This window comes from Ranitomeya imitator, chromosome 6 (assembly GCF_032444005.1).
Source record: "Ranitomeya imitator isolate aRanImi1 chromosome 6, aRanImi1.pri, whole genome shotgun sequence".
In the NCBI taxonomy this organism is placed as follows: Eukaryota; Metazoa; Chordata; class Amphibia; order Anura; family Dendrobatidae; genus Ranitomeya; species Ranitomeya imitator.
Window position 1 is genome coordinate 78,072,008 of NC_091287.1, and position 14,124 is coordinate 78,086,131.

Genomic DNA, 14,124 nt, shown 5'->3' on the forward strand with positions numbered 1-14,124 from the left:
ATATATATATAGACAGTATATATATATATTTTTTTCTTTTTGGGACACATGGATCATTTCTATAGCGGTATGTTGGTTTTGCAAGCCTGCGAGAAAACCACGCAGTACGGATTACATACGGAGGATGCCATGCGCAAAAAACGCTGACACACCCTGCCTACGGAGGAGCTACGGACCACTATTTTCGGGACATTTCAGCGTATTACGGCCGTAATATACGGACCGTATTTTCATACGCTGAGTGTGAAGCCGGCCTTAATGTAGTAGCCCCCGTCAATTTACAATGTGGATATTCTCCACAGAGCATGGATGACATTTCTGAAAATCTCGTATTGCGGAAATGCTGGGGATTTGTTGCATACTTCACTTTTTTTTTTCAATATCACCTACCTATGTGCAGATTTGCTGCCTATAAGTTGCAGCGTTGATAAACCATTAATTGTATAATGGTAACCTGTTGTAACTTCTATGTTAACATAAATTTTAGGGTTGCCATAAATCTAGTGGTATTGTGTGGCACAGGCAGAAATTACACCAGTTCACCATTGCTGGATTACTGGCATCCATGTATATGTTCCTATAATGTAGTGGCCATCGGTATTAAGAAAATATTTTGGGAGGTTTTGATATGACTTTTAATTTCTAGTGTAGTGGATTTTGCTGAGAACATTTTTTTTTAATTACTTTTTTTTATAAAATGTATAACTTGTTAGCTGTTGCTTGAGAGCAGACAAAAGAAGCATATCTAATTAATTTACCTTGTTACAGAGATTGCGTACAATTCTGAATTGTTGTAAAACACAGTATCTAGAATGATTAATGCACCGTTCATAGTGAAGTTCCCATGAGACGAGCACTATGGACTATTTTCCATTTTATAACACGTATTCTTTTTAAATATTGGCGTTGTTGTAATTTTAACTGTGATCAATGTTGGGCAGGATTATGTATTCTGTTTTACTATCCAAGAAAGTAGTGCAAGATGAATGATTTTCGCACCCTCGTTGTTTTCATTTAGATGGATGAAAATCCCCTTGTCGAGTTGTGTTCTTTGATACGTCATAAACTTTGAATCACAGATGTTAAATTATATATGAAAGGATTTTGGGTGCATTTATACCTTATACTATGAAGTTTTATCATATACCCTATAAAAAGGTCCTATAGGTGTATGGGAGTAGATAACAATAGAAAGCCAACAAATATACTCCCAGTCGTAATCATATTATTCCTTTATAGGTAAGTACAGTATGACAAGTCAAATTACAAATGTAACTATAATAAAGTGCAAGTGCTAATTCAATATAAATAACCTTTTCTGATTCCACAAAACGTGTGTTAAAGGGTTTATGAGTGGTAAATATGAAATGTCTATTTGGTCCTCTGAAATGCTGTTATGTGTAATTCCTTCTCCTTTGACCCTGATACTCATGTATTCTGATATTGCCCAGACTCTTTAAGCACTTGCAATTTATAGCTGTAATTTACAACCCTTTATCACAACCCTTTAGCAATTGGTACCTGAGATCCTCCATATACTTTATCGGGTACCCCTCTCTGGTTTAGATTTGATTTAATTGAATAGGGATTTATGTTGAATTAGCACTTGCACTTTATTATAATCACATTTGTTATTTGACTTGTTATACTTACCCGTTGAGTGTCCCACTGAAAGGCTGATCTGTGATAGAATAAAAAAATGATATATTCTTTTGGGTGTTAGGATGATTTGTGCTAGACACAGATGAATTGCCTTTTTTCAGTATTGGTATACATACATTCATCTGACCACTAGGTGGAGACATGATACCCTAACTTTTGTGAACTATATACTGTAGATGTGATTTACATTGCACTTTTTCTCCACATGAGTCTTTAATAAGGAATAAAAGTGTTTCTAGTTATCTTTGGATTGACATAATATTCATACTTACCTGTGTTCACTGCAGTACAAACTCCTTTTTAATTGATTTTAATTGTCTCTTGTGATTATTTGTATTTTCAATAAAGGAATAATTTGTTTACGAACGGGAGTATATTTGTTGGCTTCCTGCAGTTTTAACATATTAGAATGACATGCACAATTAGTCATATGGCTGCACATGATGTCTATTGGCCCCCTCCCCGGTATAATGGGGTGCTTCATATTGCTGCTATACTCTCCTCTACCATATCTTTTTAGTACATCTTCTGTTGATGCATTCATCCAATTTTTTTTCTATTCGATTCATATAGACTAAAGGAAATGTGTCAGCAAGTTTTGTACTATGTAATCTGTCACTTAGCTTACTGGGTGCAACAGTTGTGAGAGAATCCATTTTCCCTACTGTAGAGAATGCTGAGTCCTGTATAACCCCGTCCACATCACTGACTGGCAGATTTTTACATAGAATGTATATTGACAGAACACTGCTAATCAGTGCTAGGGGTGGGGTTTGACTAGGAGGCACGAGACACATAGTCCTGTACTGATTATCTCCTGCAGATAAAACACTGATTTTATTGAATCAGAAAAACACAGCACAATAAGTGACACATCCCTGGAATCAGGATCTCTACCCCATCATCATGCTGCTCTCAGATTACATAGGAAAAACCTGGTGTCAGATTTCCTTTATTTGAAAAGCCTTTGATTAGGTATATAATGGTACTCTATAAGCCTTGTGTTAGGGTTGGCAGATTTCACTAAATAAATTATAAAAATAAAGTGCAATCGCAACCCGGGGTCCACCGTGCAGAGAAGATCTCTGCTGACAGTGTGAACAATGAAAGAACACTGAATATCAAGGTCAGTTACTTCACCGAGAGGTACGGCACAAATATGCGAAGTGCTATACCCTATTTACGTCACAGAGATATTAGCAGGAGGCTTAGACTAGCTCTGCAACTAAACGGTGCTAACCGCACACCTGAATGAAGCAGGTGCAGAGCCAAGATATCGAAGCAAGAAGGGGGAGAAGCCAGCGCTGCCTATGGTCAGAACGCAATACATAAAGTGCAAATGCACATCTTGATTTCTAACTGTATTTCAAAATGAGACATTTAGCAAACAATTGATCAATTCTTTGAGCTACCCCGCCACTTCACGGCAATCTCATAATGGGGCAGTCCTACTCTACGTTTTTTATATTCACTGTGCCATAAAGGCCTCCTAAATAAATTAAAAGCAAGACCACATTAAATGCAAACTGTACCTAGAGCATTTCTGAATCACTCCCATAGCGTCAGAGGGGCAGGTAAGGATAAAGGTTGACCAGGTCCAAACAGACATTTCAGGTCCAACTTCCACACTGCCCAGTCAGCGCCACAGATGAAGAGTGAGACAGGCTGAGACACAGGTGCACAATTAAACAGCCTAGGGCAGGGCTGCTGTATGTGTGTACAGCAGCCTATCAATCACAGGAAACACAGAAAGAATGGCGCACATGACCAGGCAGAGCCAAGATACCCTATTGCTTTCACCGAGAAGTATGGCATAAGGGTTGAGCTTGCTCTGTAGCTGAACTGTGCCCATCGCGCACATGTACGAAACAGATGCTAAATCAAGCGGCTAGTTACCCAGTCCTGACACTACTGATCCTGTGCCTGACTGGCACCCGAAGCATGTAGCAGACTTAAGACTCAGGCGTTGAGCCAAGGGAACGAAACCGCATAAGTGTGCAACCTGCCTGCCAACGTGTACAGTCTCTGAGCAAAGACACACACACAAATGTGCAGACAGAGTGGTAGAGCATCCACCCATACACACCAAACATAAATGACACTAGCGCCCATGTGCGCCGCTGACAGCCTTTTATACGCTAGGCTCCACCCCAAACACTCATGCCCAGTTGACCGAGATATCGCCCCGCAGGCCAATCCAGAGCTGCCACATCATCAGAGCAGCTAACGTCTGACCACCAATGAGAAGCCGCCACCTCACAGACATGCTCAGTAAGGTGATCTCTGGACTTAGACTCAAGAGTGCAGGGCTGCACCCGCATATCATTGGTTACCATAGACTTGACTGGAGAGCCAGCAGTAACCAGACGTATACCACGAGCCTGAGCAAGACGCTGGGACCGACGTCTGCTGAGCAGCAATCGAAGTGGCTGGACCCGAATGGGAGACCGCAGAGGCAGATAATGCTTGGGAACTATCCCGCGCAGCGGAAGAATCCCCACACCTTGTGCCATATGTTTAGTTTATGGCGCCCTAGGCATTGAATACAGCAAAGTATAGTAAATTAAGGCTTTACATGTGTTACAGGGAAAATTACTTCCTCACCCTGTTTTGATGATCTTAAAGCATACTTGTCCTTTATGTAATCATTCAGAATAACCTATAAGAGCACATGAGGAACTAGATGGTGGCCCGATTCTAACGCATCGGGCATTCTAGAATATGCATGTCCATGTAGTATATAGCACAGCCACGTAGTATATTGCCCAGCCACGTAGTATATTGCCCAGCCACGTAGTATATTGCCCAGCCACGTAGTATATTGCCCAGCCACGTAGTATATTGCCCAGTTACTTAGTATATTGCCCAGTCACGTAGTATATTGCCCAGCCACGTAGTATATTGTCCAGCCATGTAGTATATTGCCCAGCCACGTAGTATGTAGTATATTGCCCAGCCACGTTGCTCAGCCACGTAGTATATTGCCCAGTCACGTAGTATATTGCACAGCCCACGTAGTATATAGCACAGCCCATGTAGTATATAGCACAGTCCACGTAGTATATTACCCAGCCACGTTGCACAGCCCACGTAGTATATTGCACAGCCCATGTAGTATATTGCCCAGCCCACGTAGTATATTGCACAGCCCACGTAGTATATAGCACAGCCCATGTAGTATATAGCACAGTCCACGTAGTATATTGCCCAGCCACGTTGCACAGCCCACATAGTATATTGCACAGCCCATGTAGTATATTGCCCAGCTCACATAGTATATTGCCCAGCCCACGTAGTATATTGCACAGCCCACGTAGTATATTGCACAGCCCACGTAGTATATTGCACAGCTCACGTAGTATATTGCACAGCCCACGCAGTATATAGCAATGTGGGCATCATATCCCTGTTAAAAAAAAAGAATTAAAATAAAAAATAGTTATATACTCACCTTCCGGAGCCCCGGATCCAAGCAAAGCGGTTACCGACGCTCCTTGCGCGCTCCGGTCTCAAGAGTGCATTGCGGTCTTGCGAGATGATGACGTAGCGGTCTCGCGAGATCGCAGCATGGACCGGTTACCGGAGCGTCGCGAGCAGGAAACGCCTGTTGTGGATCCGAGGGGCCGACGGACGGTGAGTATATAACGATTTTTTTTTAAATTATTTTTAAGATTAGATCTTTTTACTATTGATGCTGCATAGGCAGCATCAATAGTAAAACGTTGGTCACACAGGGTTAATAGCAGCGTTAACCGAGTGCGTTACACCGCGGCATAGCGTGGTTGGTTAGCGCTGCCATTAACCCTGTGAGCGCTGACTGGAGGGAAGTATGGAGGGGGCACTGACTGCGGGGAGGAAGGAGCGGCCATGTTGCCGCCGGACTGTGCCTGTCGCTGATTGGTCGTGGCTGTTTTGCCGCGACCAATCAGCGACTTGGATTTCCATGACAGACAGAGGCCGCAACCAATGAATATCCGTGACAGACAGACAGACAGAAAGACGGAAGTGACCCTTAGACAATTATATAGTAGATAACACTATTTCTGACTATTATATGCCTTTTTATCCTGCATGTTTCATCAGTTTTCCCCTATGAATCTTTCATAATACTTTACACTGCCCTATCATGTAATGCCTCTTATGTGTCCATACATTGTGTCTGCGCATTCACTCTCATAACGACGTACAGACCCATAATCTTACTATTGCATCCGTACACATCTCTATGGGTGCAGCTCACACAGGAGTTGAGGACTTCAGAGCGGCGTTTTGACTGCTAGGCGAGACTCAGACTCCGCTGATCAGAAACAGACCTCACCCAGACCCCACTGATCAGAAACAGGCCCCACCCAGACCCAGCTGATCAGAAACACTATACAGCGCCTGTGATATATAAAAAGTTTTACGACGGTTACACTTTAACCCTTTCCTGACACATGACGTGCATTTACAAGTGCTTCTTGCTAAATTAGAATATCATCAAAAAGTTAATCTATTTCAGTTCTTCAGTACAAAAAGTGAAACTCATATATTATATAGAGTCATTACAAATAGAGTGATCTGTTTCAAGTGTTTATTTCTGTTAATGTTGATGATTATGGCTTACAGCCAATGAAAACCCAAAAGTCATTATATCAGTAAATTAGAATAATTAGCAAAAAAACACCTTCAAAGGCTTCCTAAGTGTTTACAAAGGTCCCTTTGCCTGTTTCAGTAGACTCCAAAGTAGATATAGAAAAACTGACTGAACAGCAATCTAATCTGAACTGGTGCATAACCAAAAAAGTCATATAGCAAATAGATTAATGGCTGCACTCAAAATTAATCTGTGCTAGAGCAAAGAAATGTGCGATACATGAAATGGGAATAGCATAATGGCTTGTGAAATATATGAAAAAACACATGAGATTCTTAGCACAAGATTTGGCCAAAAGTTGTGAGCCCATCCACCAAACGACAAGGTAATCTCAGAACGGATGGGTACCTGAGCTGACTGCCTAGTGTGAACACTTACCTATGGCTAATAACGTGGTAAAGCCTGCTTATATAGGAAGCTCAGTAGACTCCAAAATCATGGGGAAGACTGCTGACTTGACAGATGTCCAGAAGGCAGTCATTGACACACACCAGAAGGAGGCTAAGCCACAAAAGGTCATCGCTAAAGAAGCTGGCTGTTGAGAGTGCTGTATCCAAGCGTATCAATGGAAAGTTGGGTGGAAGGAAAAAGTGAGGTAGAAAAACGTGCACAAGCAACTGGGATAACCGCAGCCTTGAAAGGATTGTTAAGAAAAGACCATTCAAAAATTGCTTTAATAGCATCCTTCATCTTGTCTGCATTGTTGGATCTGGTGTCTCTCATCTTCCTCTTGACAATACCAGGCGAGTTTTCTGGCCAATCAAGCACAGTGATACTGTTGTTTTTAAATCAGGTATTGGTACTTTTGGCAGTGTGGACAGGTGCCAAGTCCTGCTGGAGAATGAATTTTCCATCTCCAAAAAGCTTGTCGGCAGAGGGAAGCATGAAGTGCTCTGAAACTTCCTGGTAGACGACTGCGCTGACTTTGGTCTTGATAAAACACAGTGGACCTCCACCAGCAGATGACATGGCTCTCCAAACTATCACTGATTGTGGAAACTTCACACTAGACCTCAGGCAGCTTGGATTGTGGTCTCTCCACTCTTCCTCCAGACTCTGGGACCTTGATTTCCAAATGAAATGCAAAACTTACTTTCATCTGAAAACAACACCTTGGACCACTGAGCAACAGTCCAGTTCTTTTTCTCCTTGGCCCAGGTAAGACGCTTCTGGCGTTGTCTATTGGTCATGAGTGGCTTGACACAAGGAATGCGACACTTGTAGCCCATGTCCTGGATATGTTTGTGTGTGGTGGCTCTTGAAGCAATGACTCCAGCAGCAGTCAACTCCTTGTGAATCTCCCCAAAATTTTTGAATGGCCTTTTCTTAGCATTCCTTTCAAGTCTGCGTTTATCCCGGTTGCTTGAGCACCTTTTTCTACCATACTTTTTCCTTCCAGTCATCCTTCCATTAATGTGCTTGGGTACAGCACTCTGTGATCAGCCAGCTTCTTTAGCAATAACCTCTTGTGGCTTACCCTCCTTGTGGAGTGTGTCAATGACTGCCTTCTGGACATCTGTCAAGTCAGCAGTCTTCCCCATGATTGTGGAGCCTACTGAAACAGGCTAAGGGACCTTTTAAATGCTTAGGAAGCCTTTGCAGGTGTTTTTTGTTAACTATTCTAATTTACTGAGATAATGACTTTTGGGTTTTCATTGGCTGTAAGCCATAATCATCAACATTAACAGAAATAAACACTTGAAATAGATCGCTCTGTTTGTAATGACTGTATGTAATATATGAGTTTCACTTTTTGTATTGAAGAACTGAAATAAATTAACTTTTTGACAATATTCTAATTTAGTGAAAAGCACTTGTATGTATACAGGCAAGCATTACATAACTTTACACATGCATGCAACTCTCCATATTACTACTAATATGCATGTATGTACAAATACAATCATTATTAACCTAGAAACACTGACATTAATAACCAACAAAAAAAATAGGAACTGTTTAATCCCACATTGCAAAACTTTATTAAATCCATATGTGTAGCTTCCAGTAAATGTACAAATGGCCAAATAAAAAACACAGTACAATTTGTCATGTACCGCGTGGAGTTCGTCTATGCAAATATAATACACAAATTGTATAGTGTTCGTTCAGAAACGGTAGGAAACCAGCAATAAGAACACTTAGTCCAGCACGGTCTTCATACAATATGCCATATTGTATCTGCAGGTGCCCCACACTGTCCTGTGCCCCAATACACAGACATGCTTATTACTTTCGGGCACTCTTGCCTACTTACAAAATCCCTGGATACCTGATGGATAATTACCTATTTTTCAGATATATTGCAAATGATGGATTCAAGGACATTAAAAGAAAATACAAACTTTACACATACAAGTTGGTAATCTCTAGTCCACTGTCCTCATTTTCATATAAATGCACTATATGCAATGTATTCTTTACTAAAAGTGGTCCCTCATGCTCTATTCTAATGGCGAAGTGTTAACTATAGGAAGTTTATTTTTGTTTTTTAGAATTTATGATAGTCTGCCCAGGGGCAGAGTCTAGAAAGCCAAAACATAGGGGGATTTGTTGTGATCTTCTCATCCCTGAGAAAAATATGCATTGCAAAATGTCATTCTGTTCTGCAGCAGAGACAATTAAAAGTTTCCTTTGCTGTCACTTTGCTGTTTCTCTCAATATTGTAAAACATTTTCACAGGAAAGAACTGTCGGTCCGGCTTCCTCCATAAGGTCCGCTGAAGCCTATTAGTAATAAAGCCGACTGCGATTGTGGAGACTAGCGCTACCTACCGGTCATTAGTGGGGAGTGCAACCTTGTTATATCTACATGCAGTCTGAATATTTAGATATAAATAAATTGGAAAAAAGGATGACTATTTCAGAAAACCTGATAAATGGTAAATTCAGCTAGAGTATAAAAAGTAATCTAAAATTAGATATTTGTTTCTGTCTGTTTCCATAGGTTCAGAGGGAGCTGGCCGCTGTCATTGCCCTGAAAGCCCGAAAATCTGGTGAGTAATAGTTAACCAGCCATATTTCTCCTTCAAAATCTGGTGGTCTGGAGTGTTTTTATTTTATCACTTGATTTTTGTTTAGGACAGATGTTCTGTTTTGCTTTATTATAGATCTACTGTATATAATAATTTTTTTTTTTGCTGGTGTGAAGAGGAAAAATAAAATAAAATAAATCTTTAGAATGGTTTACTTTAGTTATTATCACTTTGTACTTGACAAGTATGAGTTTTTTGCCACGTACCTTGGCTGTATCACTGTTTACACTTGGGCAGAATATTGTATCATGACTTCCTTTTGATTAAAGGGTTAATTTAATCTTCATAGATCAGTATTATTAGATAGTGCTTGTATAAACAAGCTCTTTTGCCATTTTCTGTTTTATTAAAATTTAGTTTTTCTTGAGATATTAACACTTTTTTCTTTTGTTTAAAGGGAACCTGTCACCCCCCTCAGGCGTTTTTAACTGAAAGAGCCACCTTGTGCAGCACTAATGCTGCATTCTGTCAAGGTGGCTCTTTTAGTTCTGGTCCCTGCCAACGCTGCAATTATCGCTTTTATAATGTGCTCCTCATACCTCGAATTAGACCTGGGGCAGGTCTTTTCCCCCTAACACAGACACACCACAGCCGTCACTCATGGCCTGTGCGCGCCAGGCACCGCCTCCTCTTCCTTCATTAGTGTTCCCGATGCCTGCGCTGTAAGTTTTTTTCGGACATGTGCAGTTGCGCTGCCCTTCGAACTTACAGCGCAGGCGCCGGTGACGCTAATGAAGGAAGAGGAGGCAGCGCCTGGCGCGCAGAGACCATGAGTGATGGCTGTGGTGCGTCTGTGTTAGGGGGGAAAGGCCTGCCCCCAGGTCTAATTTGAGGTATGAGGGGCACATTATAAAAGCGATTATTGCAGCGTTGGCAGGGACCAGAACTAAAATAGCCACCTTGACAGAATGCAGCATTAGTGCTGCACAAGGTGGCTCTTTTAGTTAAAAATGTCTGGGGGGGTGACGGGTTCCCTTTAAAGCTTGTTGCTTTGATGACTGACGACCTCTATTGAAATGCGCAGAGCTTACAAGCTCTTTTCTATTGAGCTTGTAAGCTCTACACTGAAGCTCAATGGGATCATCTGAACGCACTGTTGTCTCTTACTTTCAGCCAGCTTCAGCATAGTGATTAGAAGCTAGACAAGCAGTGGTGGTCGGTCTCCTGGGCAACGAGCTGCAAACAAAAAGTGTTAATATCTCAGGAGCAACGAAAATTTGGAGCAAATAGTATATTGTAAATGTGCTTGTTTTGTAAGCACTATCCAACAAAACCCATCTAAGAAGATGGGGAAAACCCTTTAAGGATTAAAGCCAAATACGTAGAGTCAGCGCAGAGTGCCTTTATGGTAGTATGGAGCAGAAGGCATTCAGCGTGGTGCTCCTTAGTGCCTCTAGCCACTGCAAATTTCACGTGACACGATGCTTCTAGTAGCGAATGTCTCCGTAATACCATTATTCCTTTTATAGTCTGTGTAAATAGATGAGAAAAAAAATAAGGTATTCAAATGTTCTCTTTAGAACCATATGCAAATTGCCTCTTCAGAGAAAAAGAGGACTTGAACTCTATAGCGCCACCTGTTGGAAGTAGCGATCCTACAAGTCACAATCAACCCTTTAACGAGTCTTGTAATATGACTTAGGATAAAAGCCAAATCAGTATCTCAATTTGCAGACACGGTGTTTCAGGCTCTTGGCCCTCGTCAGTGCAAGGCATGAGAACTGATTTGGCTAGGTGAGAGGCTCTGGACTGAGGTCTAAGGGGTAAGGTTTCAGAGATTTTTGGCCATACAGCAGCGTACTAAAGGCTTACGCTCTGTCTTCCTCTTTGGCTTCATTTTCTACTTTTAATTGTTCCACTCCATCTTAGGCCTCGTTCACACATCCCTATTTAAACGGTGAAATAATGTTATTGATGTCATCAGTGTTTTTCACAGATAGATAAATAAATAATTGATAAAGCTTCTCCTATACTTTGCAGTGTTAAATACAGGTGACACACCGATGATGCCATACATGTGCCGTATGTGTGTTTCACAGTCCCAGAGACTTGTATCGGCATTTTTCATCCAGTCTGTGAAAAAACACAGCACGATAGACCATAATGGGTACATGTTGTATTTATGGAAAAAACAGATACAACGCATACGTGGACGCGTAGAACAATAAAATTGATGGACGTGTCCTACCTGACATAACCCCTTGACTATATTATGTTTTTTAAGGAATTCATCATGGTGTCTTTCCTTTACAATATAGTGCAGCATCAAAATAATTGGTGAACAGAGCTCTAAGGGGTTTGTACCAAGTTTGAAAGGTATCACTTATTCATAGGGTAGCAACCTTCAATCTCTTGCGGTTATGTAATGACAAGTCTCAGCATGCCCTGAAAGCCATAGGCTGTGCGCTGTCTGTCTGGTCATGCGGAAAGTTGCAGTTTCACAAGTGGAGTGCCAGAGGTTGCCAACCCCGGTGACGGTGTTCTTTAATGCCCTATCTGAATAGAGCAGGAGCCAGTCTTGTGCACTACCTCTCCATCATTTATTTTAAATAGGACTTCCAGAGCCGAGCGTTATACTGGAAAATAATATACATTGAGTAAAGGGGTGGTGTGCATCCTTGACCTCCACTCCATTCAGATGGGAATTTCAGGGCCCAGTTCTTGGTTGTAATGGGGGGCTTAAGGATCAGCCAGTTACTTTCTATCTTATGAGTCGGCAAAAACTTTAATATGTGCTACAAGCCATTTAACTAATTAGTGTAGTTTTAATTGATGTTTAAGGATTTTTTTTCTTTAATTCATATGACTGTAATCTGATTCCAAAATTTATCTTATAAATATGATTAAAAGGCCAAATGTGATCTGAATATAACCAGTATTGCTGTACATAATGCAATCACTTATAGGAAAACTATACTAGAGTCAAAACTTTTTATTGCAATTTAATTATAAAGATAAAATGTTATTTGTGTAAAACTATCAATTAAAATGTGCAATAGGCTCGTACCGTTTTCCAGGTCACAATGAAGAGTTTTACCGAATACAATGAATTATTTTACTTTTATTTCTTTTTTGTTGATTAATCGTCCCCACAAAGAAAGAGTGCTCTGTCTGTCTTAGATCACATTAATATTCATCCTAGTGACACCAACCATATGCGGATCATCTTCGCACAGCACCAAACGGAAAAACAACGATATAACATAGTGGCCCATTGTTACATGGTGACAAACTCTTATCAGTACATGGATAAGGAAGGATATATGATATTTCAGCTGTGGCAAAGGTAGCACGCACCACGTGAAGAACATTAAAAAAAGGGGTCCTTAACTTATTCCCACAGATGTGTTGCTTATATTTGTGGTATCACTGTTTTTAGATTGATATTTCACTGATAAATGGCAGAAACCTACACACACAGAGATCACAAGGTTATACTATAGCGCAGCGATCAGTGGGATACAGATCATGGTGGTAAGATATGCAAATAGCAAGTAAAATTGTGAAAAAGTGATGTATAAAGCTTGCAAGCATCAGTTGCTACAGCTCCAAATCTCACTGTGTAAACAGTATATGGGGGATGTAGTTTCACCTGACTGTTCTACTGATGGTACCGTTGCTTTTCTGAACTTTTAGTCTTAAAGCTAATTCTGATACACATTTATTCTTCATAAGACACTTGTGTGCCTTGGATTCAAAGAACAACAAAATTCTCAATTTTGGCTATTGCTTTTAGCATTAACACCAATGAAAGAGGTGGCACTAGAGTTCTAGTCCCCATCATATCTATCCTCTCTGAAGAGAAAATGTGCATATTTCCCAGAGGAGCGTTGCGGCTTAGAAGTTTCCTCACCTTGTCAGGCTTGACGTGTCGCTCTACGCAAGGAAGAAGGTTACTCCTTGGATCCCGGTCAGACACGTCTCACACAGCCAAACCAGATCTCACACTTTGCACTGACTAGGGGCAGTACCCTGAAACACAGTGTCTACAAATTGAGATTTTGGTTTTGGCTTTTGGTCGAAGTCATATGGCAAGGCTCGTTAGAGAGTCGATATTGACATTTACGATTGCTACTAGAGTTCTAGTTCTCTTCCTATTATGAAAGGCAATTCAGAATCACAATGGACATGGAGGTCAGAGCACATACAGTGAACTGACAATAACCCAAAATAATAGAACGAGCTCTGAGACGTGGGAACTCTGCAGACCGCAATCCCTAAGCCTATCAAACCACACTAAAGGTAGCCGTGGAGCGCTCCTGACCAGAACCTAGGCGCCTCGTCACAGCCTGAGAAACTAGCTAATCCTGAAGATAGAAAAATAAGCCTACCTTGCCTCAGAGAAATTCCCCAAAGGAAAAGGCAGCCCCCCACACATAATGACTGTGAGTAAGATGAAAACACAAACATAGAGATGAAACAGATTTAGCAAAGTGAGGCCCGACTAGCTGAACAGAACGAGGATAGGGAAGATAACTTTGCGGTCAGCACAAAAACCTACAAAAAACCACGCAGAGGGGACAAAAAGACCCTCCGCACCGACTAACGGTACGGAGGTGGTCCCTCTGCGTCTCAGAGCTTCCAGCAGGCGAGAAAAACCAATAAAGCAAGCTGGACAGAAAAATAGCAACAAAATAACACAAGCAAAACTTAGCTTTGCAGAGCAGCAGGCCACAGGAATGATCCAGGGAAAAAACAAGTCCCACACTGAAACATTGACAGGAAGCATAGATCAAAGCATCAGGTGGAGTTAAGTAGAGAAGAAGCTAACGAGCTCACCAGATCACCTGAG

At 41.3% G+C, this 14,124-nt stretch overlaps 1 protein-coding gene across 1 annotated transcript in view; it reads left to right on the top strand.

Moving 5' to 3' along the window:
- RAPGEF5 (Rap guanine nucleotide exchange factor 5) overlaps nucleotides 1–14,124 on the top strand; it is a 350,639-nt gene that overhangs the window by 167,485 nt on the left and 169,030 nt on the right. The window contains exon 7 of the mRNA XM_069729804.1: nucleotides 9,245–9,293. Coding sequence (XP_069585905.1) covers nucleotides 9,245–9,293 — 49 coding nt within the window. The remainder of the gene's footprint in view (nucleotides 1–9,244; nucleotides 9,294–14,124) is intronic.